Source organism: Syngnathus floridae, chromosome 2, assembly GCF_059516105.1.
Source record: "Syngnathus floridae isolate MCC-2025c chromosome 2, RoL_Sflo_1.0, whole genome shotgun sequence".
Lineage (NCBI taxonomy): Eukaryota > Metazoa > Chordata > Actinopteri > Syngnathiformes > Syngnathidae > Syngnathus > Syngnathus floridae.
In genome coordinates this window covers 23,371,908-23,385,240 of record NC_142414.1, presented here as the reverse complement: position 1 = coordinate 23,385,240, position 13,333 = coordinate 23,371,908, and the positions used below count along the sequence as shown (strand labels likewise).

At 38.5% G+C, this 13,333-nt stretch overlaps 2 protein-coding genes across 3 annotated transcripts; both read right to left on the bottom strand.

Annotated features, from left to right (window-relative positions):
- Positions 1-341: 341 nt before the first annotated feature.
- LOC148402670 (interleukin-17 receptor D) lies at positions 342-7,743 on the bottom strand. 2 transcript variants are annotated; one of them, XM_088368358.1, is made up of 12 exons: positions 7,503-7,743; positions 6,372-6,456; positions 5,716-5,874; positions 4,805-4,923; positions 4,022-4,145; positions 3,621-3,659; positions 3,241-3,386; positions 3,080-3,154; positions 2,820-2,880; positions 2,487-2,618; positions 2,231-2,406; positions 342-1,810 (listed from the first exon to the last, which is right to left on the bottom strand). In XM_088368358.1, exons 1-12 carry the CDS (start codon positions 7,632-7,634, stop codon positions 1,328-1,330), a joined length of 1,731 nt encoding a protein of 576 aa, XP_088224484.1. In that variant the 5' UTR covers positions 7,635-7,743; the 3' UTR covers positions 342-1,327. The 2 variants fall into 2 exon arrangements, with proteins under 2 accessions (XP_088224484.1, XP_088224483.1); XM_088368357.1 differs by having other exon boundaries at positions 2,487-2,621; positions 7,503-7,742.
- Positions 7,744-7,855: 112 nt separating this feature from the next.
- fam50a (family with sequence similarity 50 member A) lies at positions 7,856-13,163 on the bottom strand. The gene is made up of 13 exons (XM_088368360.1): positions 12,870-13,163; positions 12,642-12,726; positions 12,395-12,494; positions 12,123-12,280; positions 11,420-11,496; positions 10,609-10,675; positions 10,434-10,495; positions 10,288-10,364; positions 9,322-9,376; positions 9,188-9,236; positions 8,537-8,607; positions 8,355-8,465; positions 7,856-8,018 (listed from the first exon to the last, which is right to left on the bottom strand). The coding sequence occupies exons 1-13, from the start codon at positions 12,978-12,980 to the stop codon at positions 8,010-8,012; spliced, it is 1,032 nt and encodes a 343-aa protein (XP_088224486.1). The 5' UTR covers positions 12,981-13,163; the 3' UTR covers positions 7,856-8,009.
- Between the last annotated feature and the right edge of the window lie 170 nt (positions 13,164-13,333).

Below are 13,333 nucleotides of genomic sequence, written 5' to 3'. Positions count from 1 at the left end.
TTGTTCCATACATTTCTGGCAACCCACAATATCGCATAAAATAGAAAAACTGCGAAATTAACTCTTTCAATCAATTGAATAATTAATATTTTGACTATTCAAACGACTGAGGTTTTTCAAATAATAAGATATTTTAAAATAACACATTTATGTATTATTAAATAATATATTTCTGGATTGTTTCATGGTACTTTGATTACAACATGCACAGGGGCATAGTTGTATACCATTGACATCTTGATGAGATCATCCTTTATGCCACACAAAATTTGAATTAAAATCAAAACTCGACATCATCATGTTATGTTGTGATTGTCACGACACATTGAATGCACAAGAGGGACATGTCTTTTACTTTATTAGATATTGGGTAGAAAAGCAATAAATAAATGATATATACAAAATATGATACATATGCATATAATGCAAAATGTGTCATTTCAATACATTATAAATATTGTCTCCTCTACATACATTCTACACATGACGAATTTAAGTGAGCTACATCAAAAGCACAAAATGCATAGTGCACAGTCTCAAGAGAAACCATTTTTGAGGCATTATATGCTACACAAGGACTATCGTGCAATAGCAAAAACGAGTCTGTATGAATTGTTCCTAATAACCACTAAATAATAGTACCATTTCAATTTTGGCAATACACGGATTACAATCTAACAAGTCAAAGTTCAAACAGGTACTCACTGTCCACAATCATGACTTCGACTCACAATTTATAAAAAACACAATTCACACAATCATACTCATATTTTGAGGTAAAACAAATATTCTTCCATTATGTACAACATTGATTGCTTATTCATAGACAAAAATTATTCCAACATAGTTCCATTTGCTTCTTTTAATTTTTTAAATACAATAGCAAATGTTAATGTTTTTGATTAGGTTTGATTATGTTTGGGTGCACATACCTAACTACAATTTACAGCATATCTACACATTTTGTTAGGTTAAAGTGCACTACTGCGATAAAAGCATACTGTCCATGGGAAATATCAGCTACAACAGTTTAGCTTGATTTCCTTATCTTAGCCTGCTATGTATGAGAAGTTTGGGGCTGTCAATCACTTCGGCCAGTCTATAACGTCATTCAAGTCCTTAACCCCAGCCAGTATGGAGTGGACTAAATGTTTTTTGATCGATTTTTGTGTTTGTCTATATAGTTAGAGTGAAAATGTTGACTGGACCTTGAGTCTACCAATAAATATAATATAAGTTAGAATATTAGCAAAGAGAGGGGGAAAAGCATTCTCTTTTTCATTTCTCCTTTGCCTTTGCATTTCCTTCTCTGCCTTTCTCCTAATGGTCAAATCTCTTTCTCTTCCTTCATTGCCTTCTCTGAGTCTCGGATCGCTTCTTGCAAAGCCTGTCCAGCTTGTGACATGATAAAGTCTTCCTCTGAGATATTATTTATCTTAACATAGCGGCCTGGAGTGTGAAGGCGGACTTGGTGGAGTTGGGAGAAAAGCAACATCAACTCAGTGGTCAGCCTGTAGCGGGACACCAGGCCCAGTTCAGTGGGGATATCTGCCTCCTCTGAGTAGTTAAAAATGGCTGCCATATACTTGGAGAGGTCTTTGCCCTCAGATTTTGCTCGTCCCACTTCCGCTCCGATGAGGCTGACCATCACCTCAGAGTCCAAGAGACCGTGTTCTGAATGTCCGCTTTTGCGACAAAGACCCTTGGAACAAATAACCAAGACAAAGTCGCTCTCTTGGATCCGATTACAATACCACGCCATGCTTCCTTCTTCAGCAATCCCCAGAGAATCCCAAAGGTCCAGACACACCTTGAGTGGGAACAGATAACTAAAATTACATTCAGTAAAATTGGACAGATTTACACACTAATCTCCGATCCAGATTATAATCAAAATCTATTCATCTGTTCTTGGTACATACCTAAAATATAGACCAATTATATCCAAATCTGTTAAAACATTATGGCCGATTATTATTCTGGATTTAGGGCTTCAGGGAAATAACCGACCAAAACCAGAGGACTTTGCATACACCCTTATTCAATTCTGACAGTATGGTAACAGTGAGAGAAAAAAAATATTGTAAATATTGTATCACAGTATGGAAATGAAAATGTCTTTTTAAAAATATTTGTAACTTTTTTCTGTTGAACACAATCTAATTTTCTCTATCCATCCATTCCGCTCTTTTGCTGTTGCAGGCTTGAAACTAAAAGTCAAGTACACTACCTGAGTCGCCATGTGTTGCTGCATGAAAGCTCCGAGCTTCATGACCACATTGACGTGGGTGGGGCCATCGTTATTACTGTAGCATATCAGAAGACGAGGAGGGCTCCTCCGATTGTCAGGCAGTATCATCACTTCCTCCTGGGCCTTCATTTCTTCTTGCTGCTTTATCAACTCATCTTAAAACAACATAGCAAAATAATTTGATTTGTACTCTTACAATGTCCATTTAAGTGTTTTAACTTTTAGGTTTTTGCACCTGGTTTGATGTAAATCTTTTTCTTTTGTACGCAGGGCATCCGAGTGAGAACAACCCACACAATAATAAAAATGGCCACTACAGCAAAACCCACAGGAATGGCCAGAGTCCAGCTGGGACCTGTAGAGCCAACTTCTGAGGGCAGGAAAGTATATGTTAAGACACTTTAACCTCAGCATTGACGATATCGCGCTCGATTAATTCTTTTCTGTCTTTGTTTCCAAAACTAGTTGAGATCATGTTGTGGGCCACAATAATTACGCCACATAAAATGAGCATTAACCATGTGAAGTTGCATCACCATTTGAAGGCAATTTAATAATAAATACACACCTTGTGGCTTGACTTGAAAGTTGAATAATTTCCTCATGGCATCCACTTCGTTTGCAGCTATCTGTTACATAAAGGTTATCAAGATAATTATTCACATTGAATGCGTGGAACGTATTTAAATCACATAAAACACAAGAGTATATACTATATATTGTATATACAGTATATTCCACCAGTCTCCACCTCCAAAACAAGTGCTTTAATGACTACAACATTATTCTAGCTAGTGTGCATAGATCGGTTCAATTCGGTTATTTTACCTCACATGTGTAATTGGTTCCTTCTTTGAGGTCTCTGAGCGCAAAGCTGTGATGTGTTCGGTTTCTGGAATAATTCTGAAGAAATATAAAATCAATTAAATAAATAAGTATAATAAATAAATATAGAAATAAATCTGAGCGTTGTTAACAATGTCACTCACAGGTGCTATCTCTATGTACGTGGTCTTGCCGTTTGCTGAGCAATATGAGAAGTAGCTTGTAATGCCCAAGTTAGGCGGCGCCAAGTTGAACGTGACGGTGATCACAGATCCTTTCTGCTGCACCTCAACGTTCGTTGGATACCAGTCTACAACCACAAGCAACAATTTTACAGAAATCTAAATCTGACAATGAAATAAACATGAGACATTAAAAAAAATACAGTGAAAATATTAACACTATCCATTTTGTTACACTGCTGGTTGGTCTAATTTCAAAACAACATTCAAAATAAGGTTATCCTGCGCAGTAATTAACTTTAGCATATTTTACATTTTGTTGTAAAATGTGGAAAATTGAAGATGAGTCTTTGTTTCCTCACCTGCTTTACACTGCTGAAATCCATTTTTCTCTGCACATGCTGTAAAATCGCAAAATAGTCATTATTAAATGCTATATCTTACTTGTATTGTAACCAATACGTACAGGACTGTACAAAATTCTTTGGCAATCACGTTGCTGCGCTCATGACTTTTTTTTTTTTAAAGCAATAAGTTTGTTAAGATTGACAACTGGGTGTGGGGCTCTAAATCCAAAAGGCTCTGGTGTCATTATATATTTAATAAATAAAAAAAAAATAACTGGAAAATGAATACATCACTAAACATGTTTTACATTGCTTATTTATTTCCACTGTCCCGACTGCCTGCACAGTTCTGTGAATGATAACCTCAAATATTGAGTATTACCGTGTGAGAGAGCAAGTGTGCGTGTGTGTCTTACAGCGTGTAGAGAAGATCTTGCTGTGATAGAACCGCTCCCACCTCTCAGGCACCGGCACTGCCATCACAGTGATGGCATATTTGGACCCAAGGGGGAGGCCGGGAAAAGGATCTGACTTGTAGACCTGAAAGAGGACAAACACAGTCATGAGTAGTTTATTTTAAGAAATTATGTACATCTTTATGTAAGTAACGTTCAGTTCTATCAGCCGAGAGGGTAGGACACTCTCTATTCTGCTCTCAAGGTTATTGCTGCAAACTGAGAAATAACGGCATACAGACACACAGACATGTAAAATACAAATTACTAAATACAAACTAGCTTTATTTGTACAAGGGAAGAGCGACAGAAGAAAACTGAACCAAGCAACGAACAATACTTTGGAATTACTCTTCAACCAGATGAAAACTCTGGAATCAAAATTGGATAAAATGGAATCAAATCAGCAGATTTCTCCAGATTTTTTGGGCCAGGTTTTTATTTTTTACGACTTGTACATGTTAAATTTATATTTATTTATATTTCTCTTCCAATACAAGAGTTGTGATTTCATTAAAATATTCCTTTAAAACATTTGATACACTAAAGTAGCACCACCCACAAAGTTTATGTATCATAATTTTAATGGTTTCATCTTCAAAACACGCAACTCCAAAGTCTGGAGCTAAACCAGATAAACCAGTTACTTCATCAACAACATGCTATGCAACCAGTTAACAGACCAAGACTATAGAAAAACAACTTGATTGCTTTTGGTGGTTTCTCACGCAGCATGATAAATACCATTTCAGAGTGTGAAGCTGAGAGTGTGAGGTTTCGCTGGAAAAGAAAGAGCTGACAGCCAGCACTGGAACCTGACAAGGGTTGCACGGTCACCTGGAAGCCTCGGAGGAAGGCAATACCTGCAGCAAAGGGGAAAATAAAAAAGTAAAATTGCATGCTCGTAGGAGACTATGAGACAGTCGTACGGCATTCTTGGGATTTTCTCATATAGTTGGCACATTCGAGTTTAGTTGTTCTTTCTTTTGTGCTACATTGGATTAATGGAGTAGTTTGAAGGTGAAGTAAGAACAAACAAACAAACAAACAAACAAACAAACAAACAAACACAAACAATGATTTATTATTCACAATTTATGTTATTTACAATAGAGTCAATCTAATTATCTAAAGAGATAAATGAACATGGATTAAAATACAACAAATATTACAGGTCTCTTGGTAGTAAGAAAGCGAAGCGGGCTGGCTGCCATGACCTCATAAAAGAGGTTTGACCCATGTTGGGTACTCTCACATAGTTTTAAAAACAAAAAACTGAAGTGTCTTGTGATTTCAAGACAAAATCCTTCATCAATTTGATATCCTGCATGCTGTTGTTATTGGTAGTAAAAGTAAGAGTAAGAGTTCCTTGTTACGCTTTTCCAATCATTGTTAAACTTCTGGTAAATTTGTATCATGTTCCAAAGTGCAGTGTCTCACATATGAAGAAGCAACAGCATGCTCATTAGCTGATTTGTAATAAATCTTGCCGGTGTCTAGCAGGAATATCTGCAGGTGGGTGAGGTTCAGTCCTGTCAGAGATGTCTGACGTGATGATTTATTATTTTAAAGCATACCCTAAAGGACAGAGCTTTTAACATACCATGGAGGACAAGATTAGGCGTATGTGCGTGTTTACATATAGGTCAACTCACCATATTGGCTCGGCTTCCAGGACACAACGATGGAATCTGAATCGGGATCCGGATCAGGTAGAAAATTAACATGCAAATCAGTGGGCGCGTCAACATAGTGTTGACAGATGCCAGGGTCCTCTTCACCCAACAGCGTGAAGCATGGCCAGGGGACGCAACCTATGGTGGCAAAGTAGGTATACAAAATGCTTAGACAATATGAATACATTTGCCACATTGTAACAATCATTTTAACCCAAAGAGACAGCATTCGAGGTCCTGGGTTCAATTCTGGGCTCCGGCCTTCCTGTGTGGAGTTTGCATGTTGTCCTCGTGCCTGCGTGGGTTTCACCCGGGTTCTCCGGTTTCCTCCCGCATACCAAAGTCATGCATGGTAGGCCGATTGACCACTACTAATTAGGTGTGAGTGCGAACGGTTGTTCGTCTATGAGTGGCGCGCGAATGGCTGGCGACCGGTTCAGAGTGTACCTCGTCTACCGCCCAAAAACTGATGGGATAGGATCCCGCGACCCTTGTGAGAATAAAGCGGCCGGATAATGAATGGATGGATAATAATAATCATACAACTAAATACAACAGAAGTGACTCATATACAGTTCACGAGTCTCAAATCTGTTGATGTCTGAGGTAATGTAAACAAAACGAGTCCCACTTACTTCCCAACTGATTTTTGGAGGTCAGGCCCAGTGCATTGTTCAGATCGTCATTGCTTATTCTGCAGTATTCACACCCTGTTCCTCCCTGTAGGTGGCAGAAATGTAATTGATTCTTAGTGGACTTTTTTCTATTGTTGAGGTAAAATCGCATATTCCTGTCATAAACACTGACTCAAAAAACAAGGAAGCTATAACCAGCTGTTGATTGGGTGCCAGACAATCACCATATCAACAACACATCTAAAGATCGGCTCACCCTTTAACTTTTATACATACTGATTCTACAAAACACACGTCATACGAGCTGTTAAAAACAAGTTCATAGTAGTCTTGAAAAATACACATGGTGTCAGGCCTTCTAGTTAGCATAACGCTAAACTAACATGGGTCTCACTTATCAGGTCGCTAGAATGTCTTTGAAGACTAAAAATATTCACTTGCATGACAACTCATTATCTCATTTAATCCACAGCCAGTGGTGCGCTTTCACGTGGTGTTGCACTTCTCAAAACCGGTCTTAACACTTTTGTCAGTCTCATCTTGTCATTTAACTCATTATGCACGTGATTTTTATGAATCTTCCATCGCAGCTCGTCCTTGATTAAAAAGCTTGTTGGTACAACCCAGCCATAGTCTTGGTCTTGTCTCAACTTTCTAGTCTCAATAATATCATGGTCTCACTCAGTTGGTGTGGTCTTTCCAACACTACTTTCACATTCTAAAGCGATTCAACCCATTTTAAGGGCTGACGTGTCCTAGAGATTTGGATACTATACAGTATGTGAAAACAATGCATCCCCTGATAAAAGATCAGTATGTTTTAAGGTTGTTGGCGTGTTCTCTTATGACCTCAGGGAAGTATCAGCACTTATTTTTTTTCACTAAAAACGACAGTGTAATAGAATGTCCTGTAGGTGCGACCCATGTAACATTGAACTTATATTTTTTGAATATTATTGAAACATTTTTAAAATGAACAGTGAAAAATCAAAACATTCAACACACTGTTAAAGCACTTATTACATATACTGAAGACGGAGTCAGCAGTAGTGTAATTTGTGATTATTTCATCGTGGCAAAATTCAACACAACAAACATGCAATTAAGTCAAGGGGCCTGCAGTGGTCTTACCTGGCGGATACACTTCAGGCTGCAGTCCTGAGGAGTGATCGCTGTCGTCAAATTATCATGAAATTGGTCAAGGTGACAAGTTGCAAACACATGGCAGAAAATCATTGCTGTCATCCAAATCTTCAGAGCCATCACGATGCGCAACTACGAAGCAATGAGCGTCTTCTATTTGGCAAAGACTACTCAAGAGCTCCTTATGAGAGTTAGAATGGCTGCTGGAAGGAGAAATCAGTGCAGTGGGTGTGGTGTCTTGAGGCAGAGGGTGGAGCATGTTTGTGTGGTGTGATTTCATGAGCAATCATACCACACAAACATCCACCCACAGCTAAAAAAACCCGCATTAAAAAAAAGTCTTGACAGAATTACAGGTAGAATTTAATCAGCAATATTTACACATGTGAGTTTACATGGGATACAATGAATGTTTGAGGTCACTTTGGGGTAATCGTGATCAATTCTAAAAGGGCGCAGGAGAGATATGCTATAATACAGAAGGTCACTGCAGCTTCACCGGATCTGGAAAAACAAAACAGGGAATGAGGTGTTATGTTGGAAAGCCAACCAAACTGCCAATTGGCGGCAGCCAGACATGGGACTTGACCTCTGTTGCACATTCCTGAAATGTGCCAAAACACCAAGAAACTCATGGGGGTGCCACATTTGTAGTCAATGCCCTCAGGTCAGGGCCAGCATGAAAAAACTGACAGGAACGGCATTCTTTTCATGACATAGCTCTTGACCTGATGTGTGCATTTTTTATCTTTTTTTAAACTAGCTGACTACTACGGCTGCTAAATTTGTTCCAGAAAGTAGGAGCAAATTCGCAAATTTGTGCAGGACAACAAAGCTCACCGTATACTTGTCCCATTTCTTCTCAGGGTCGTACGGCTCCCAGCGGCTAGCGGGGAAGATGTGCTTGTTCTTCTCGTACCAGCTCCTCAGTACTACTTTACCTGCGTGAGACTTAAGGACAAAGAGATGAAATAGAAACAAAGCTAACTATTCCATTACACGCTGCTAACAATTGTCCGTACCTCATCTTTCTCTACAGTGGCGTCATTGACCAGACGGATATCATCATGGACATCAAAGCTGAAGAGTGGTCCTGTTGGAGTAAAAACAAAACGCCAACTTTTTTTTAAATAAACACATGAAATAACCCACACGCAAGTAGAGAAACAGGACTGTAAACAATGAATATATGGCATTTACTTTGGACTGGATTGAAACTTCACCCACAGTTAATTCAAGTGATGTGGCGAGAAGACCAACACTTACCAAAAAGGAAAGTTCAAGGTAAAAAGAAAATGTCTTATGCAACAACAGGTGAGTACAAATGTTTTAGTGATTGATATTTGTTAAGATGGTTTATAAATGACTATATTTTGCCAAAAAGTCAACAGGTGAGTACAACTGTTTTAGTCATTGATATTTGTTAAGATGGTTTATACATTTCAAAATTTTGCCAACAGTGGCAAAATAACCAGAGTGTGGTTGTGGGCCGCCAGGTAGCCATCACAGCATTACATGATACCTGGATCAATTACCATTTTTTCCCTACCAGAGTTTCTTTTCATATGATTGAGACCTTGTATGGATCTGAGGACAGCAATTAATTTGTTTTCCTCATGCTGGCACTGCCAGCATTCCTGTTCCAAACAGTTAGTTGACTTCAGTTAACGTACCTGATTTGCCCCTGGCTTTTGTCACGATGAAGTCGTAAAAGCTGTGGTGCTAAAAGCAGCAGAGAGATGGGGTGTCAGGTTGTTTTTTTTTAAACAAAGGTATTTATTGTGTAAACTAATGAAGGGTCACTTACATGCGGGATGATCAGATCCTCCTTAATATACATCAGCTGCTCAACTCCAGCAGACCTGTACAGAGGACAATGCTTTGTAGCAATGCTTAGCACATGTTCAGTTCTCCTGGATCCACCTGACATCTCTGGAAACTAGACCCGAATGATTGTTGAACAATTGAACAACTTTTTTTTTTTTTAAGGTCTTCTGCTGTATTTAAAACAAAAAAAAACACAAGCAAGAAATTAATTTGTATTACAATTACCAAGAAGAGATTTATTATACATAAATGTTTTGGTTTTATAGATTAAGCTTATGCTGAAAGAAAGGCAAATAAGTGCGATTGCAAGAATAACGCAGAAAAAGACAGCGACATTAACGTTTCATATTTCATGAAACAATGATGTCAACATCTGGACAACAATTTTTAAGCACTAAATCCTTCCAGACATTACATCCTATTATTTTATTTTATTTATTATATACAGATAAATAAAGCAATACCAAATGACCAAAATAAAATTGCAGCCTTCAAAAAATAATTCAGCCTTTGCAATTTGAAAATTGAAGACTACAACATTGCTACTTGAATTAGCCCTGCACATCTTAAAATAACAAAACCCCAAAACACCGGTCCATCAATTTTAACAGTTGCGCCCAATTCACACCGCATGCAGAACAAAACTATGACCAACTTCTAACTTCCTAATGATAATTATAACCATGCTGTGTTGCTTCATCAACTCTTTATCATAGTTAGAATGGACTCGTATTAAGTCTATGGATATTTAATCACCTCATTGAGTTGGAGGAAAATAATATCTATACAGGATATGCCAAGTAACAATTTTGAAAAGCTGGCACCCCAATGTGTCTCTTGATCCTACCTTACAATAAAAAAAATTGTAATATAAAAAGAAAAAAGAAAATATCTGTCTACATGAAGCATTATCAACACAAATCTGCAAATGTTGTTCTAAACAGACCTGAGCTCACTGAAGTCCTTCCTTAGGACTTCCAGGGCCCTCTGCAGAAAGTTCTGGATAGTGTTTCCTTTCTTCATCTGATGGCAAAAACAAAGAGCATGAAAAAGGAAACCTTTTGAAGATTTTTAACGTGGGCCATGCGCCACCTTGACTGTTTTGCGATGGCCAGATCCATCCCAGTAACTGAAGGTAATCTCAATCTCCTCGCCTGAAAGCAACCATATTTAATGCATCAATGCATGCTCATGCATGATGAAGACAAAACTGACAGTAAATGATCGCAAAAGTCTTGGAGATAGTTTGGTGCTTTTTGATACTCACTCTTGATTTTTTCTTGCTTGAGCTCCCACTCCTGCCTCAGCTCCTCTCTGAGTCGATTCTCCTCCTCCTGAACACAAAAATTCACAAACAAAAACAAAAGGTTTCCTTTGAGGAAGCATTGTGAGGTTAAGGACTTTTAAGACATTTATTTATACAATATTTGAATAATATTGCTGAATTATTTGTCCACAAACAACAAGCCAGCTCTTAATCATCAGTAGCATTTTTTTTTTTTTTTGATAATGGACAAGTGGTACAAAGGCGGGTGAGCTGGAGCCGACTTTGGGTCTCAGGCAAAGTACACCATGGATTGGTCCCCAGTCCAGATCAAATGAGCTATATTTAGAACAGGCCAGCGGGATACTTCTTGGGCACCTTGGGGGTACCTAGTGCCCACTGGTGAACCCTATTAACTCATGATTTTGCACTCATCTGCATGTTAAAATACCTCATCTGGGTGTAGCAGTACTGCAGCTTTCCTGGGATTGTCAAATTGTTGTTTTGGAAATTTTATACTACTATAATAATAGCCTTCAGTCTAACTTCTTGACCCCCCCCGTTTTACTTTCCACTGCACTCTTTCCCTTTGTCTGTGGGCGGTACATCGCAAGTGGCTCCACATTTACTTTGACTGTGGAAAAAGAGGAGGCACCTCAGCTGAGGTATTTTGTGAAAGTAAATGCAACCAGTGATGACTTACATCAACTACACTCATTGACTAAATGTTGTCCTTTGAGGCGGAGCAACAAGAAACAAGGAAATCATTTCAAGTGAACGAAACTCAAATTAACATGAAGCTATTCAACCACACCTCTCGGTCACGATCAGGAAGGAAACTTGTGTCTACGTCTGGATTTTTTCCTAGCTTCTTCTTCTTTACGGGGACATCTGTAAGAGAAGAGACCTCTTTATATAGTACAAGTGAGAATTGTTTATGACACAGGAAAAACAATAAATACACGCTTCAGCCATGAAAACAAACAGACACTGTGTTTTTATTAGGGCTGCACTGCTACGGCTAGGAAATATGAATCCATTCCAGGTGGGGAGGGCTTACTTTTAAAATGTATTCCCGTACAGTTATTAGTTACCTTTGAAAAAATGTAGATAGTAACATTCAAGTACTATAATAATGAAGTAATGTGACATATCCTTTTAATTACCTTTAGATGACTCCTATACCAAATATATATTCTTTTGGTGAACAAGCACTACTTGTGGGGTATATTTTCAAAATAGTGTTTAAAAAATAAAGTTCAGGCATAGTGGTAAAGTTGTGCCTTTCTTAACGATCTCATTACTTTTGAATTGAAGCGTATATGAAAAATTGGGTGTTTTCAATTTAATGAAATTGTCCGGGCAAATCCAAACTTTTGAATCTCAATGTACTAGGTTTGATGGATGCAAACATTCTGTACCAGATTCACAGAACGGCAACACAATAATTGTAATGGCAGACAGCGTTCATACTTGAGCAACAGCTCTATTTTAGGAACCCTTAACCAAGAACTCACACTCCTGCTCCTCCTCCTCTTCTTCCTCCTCCTCTTCCTTTTCATCCTCCTCTTCTTCATTGTCATCGTCACCGTCATTTTCAGGATTAAATGATAAACTGGCAATTTTTCTTTTCTGTTCTTCTTTTCTCTTTTTTTCCTTCTGCTTCTCGAGCTTGCTGAAAAGTGATGAGGACAGCGTGATGAGCAACTTGACAAACACCACGCAAAGAACAAATGGCTCTCGGATCATTGCTGCATCATGAATTCACAACACAAGCTTTTGAACTCACAGCTGGAGCTCCTTGGATTGCTCCTTCTTGGCCAGCTGCTTCTCACGCTCCTTCACAAGTGCCTCCTGCTTGGCTTTCATGTCATTCAATGTCACCAAACCTAATCAAATCAATAGAAATGGAAAAACAGACTTCATCCACCAGGATAATTTTTTTAGAATGAATTACCATGTAGAAGTATTAGAGAAGGCATGCATGCAACTATGTCTTTACTTGTTAGATGGATTCTGAACAACGATTTGCATACCAACTGTGCTGGACTTCAACTCTGCCTCCACAGCGTCATAGTGAGCTGAGAACTTCTTGTCGATGTTGGACTTGACCATATTGTCCTGCAGGATGGATCACACAGAATGCAAAACATACACACATGGCTGTGGATAGGCATTGGTCCAGGTTAAAGCTGCCTCGTACAGCTAATGCAACCATTTCGGACAACATTAATGGTTGTTTTGTAAATGTAAGCGTTACAAACCTCTGCGATCCTCTGTTTTAGTTGTTCAAGTTGTTCTCTCTCCTTTTCTCGTTTTTTCATCAGCTGCATTGCTCTCCCAGCCTCGCTGGCGGCTCCTTTGTATTGAGCCATGTTGCTTTATTCTTTCTTAAATGTTACGTCAACACAAGTGAAGATTGCAAATATCTGAAGCAAAAAATGCACAAACGTTGTATAAATAAAAACAAATGAATTTTCCTCCGCAACCTGAAACTCGATTTTCTCGGAGCACAACAATAATGGCGACCGCGAGATGCATGCTGGGTTCATGAGATGTTGCCTTCAGGTACTGCATGAATGCTCGTAATTACGACCATTAAACGCAGTAACCATCAATATTTTTCGGAAACATGTTCACAGACTAGTAGTCGAGTACGTATATAAAGTCAATCTAAATAAATTGTGTGAAGGCCTTTGCCTATGTTTATTATTATTATTACTATTAT

What these genes read in the sequence shown, in the direction of transcription:
- LOC148402670 (XM_088368357.1), bottom strand. Translation starts at nt 7,634, where the DNA reads ATGGCTCTGAAGATTTGGATGACAGCAATGATTTTCTGCCATGTGTTT. An exon ending in CAGCTTCACACTCTGAAATG is followed by an intron (nt 4,146 to 4,804) that starts GTATTTATCATG and finishes GTCCTCTTTCAG; the next exon opens with GTCTACAAGTCAGATCCTTT. An exon ending in GAACCAATTACACATGTGAG is followed by an intron (nt 2,881 to 3,079) that starts GTAAAATAACCG and finishes TTTATGTAACAG; the next exon opens with ATAGCTGCAAACGAAGTGGA.
- fam50a (XM_088368360.1), bottom strand. Translation starts at nt 12,980, where the DNA reads ATGGCTCAATACAAAGGAGCCGCCAGCGAGGCTGGGAGAGCAATGCAG. An exon ending in CAAGCAAGAAAAAATCAAGA is followed by an intron (nt 10,496 to 10,608) that starts GTGAGTATCAAA and finishes GGTTGCTTTCAG; the next exon opens with GCGAGGAGATTGAGATTACC. An exon ending in GCCATCGCAAAACAGTCAAG is followed by an intron (nt 10,365 to 10,433) that starts GTGGCGCATGGC and finishes TTTTGCCATCAG; the next exon opens with ATGAAGAAAGGAAACACTAT.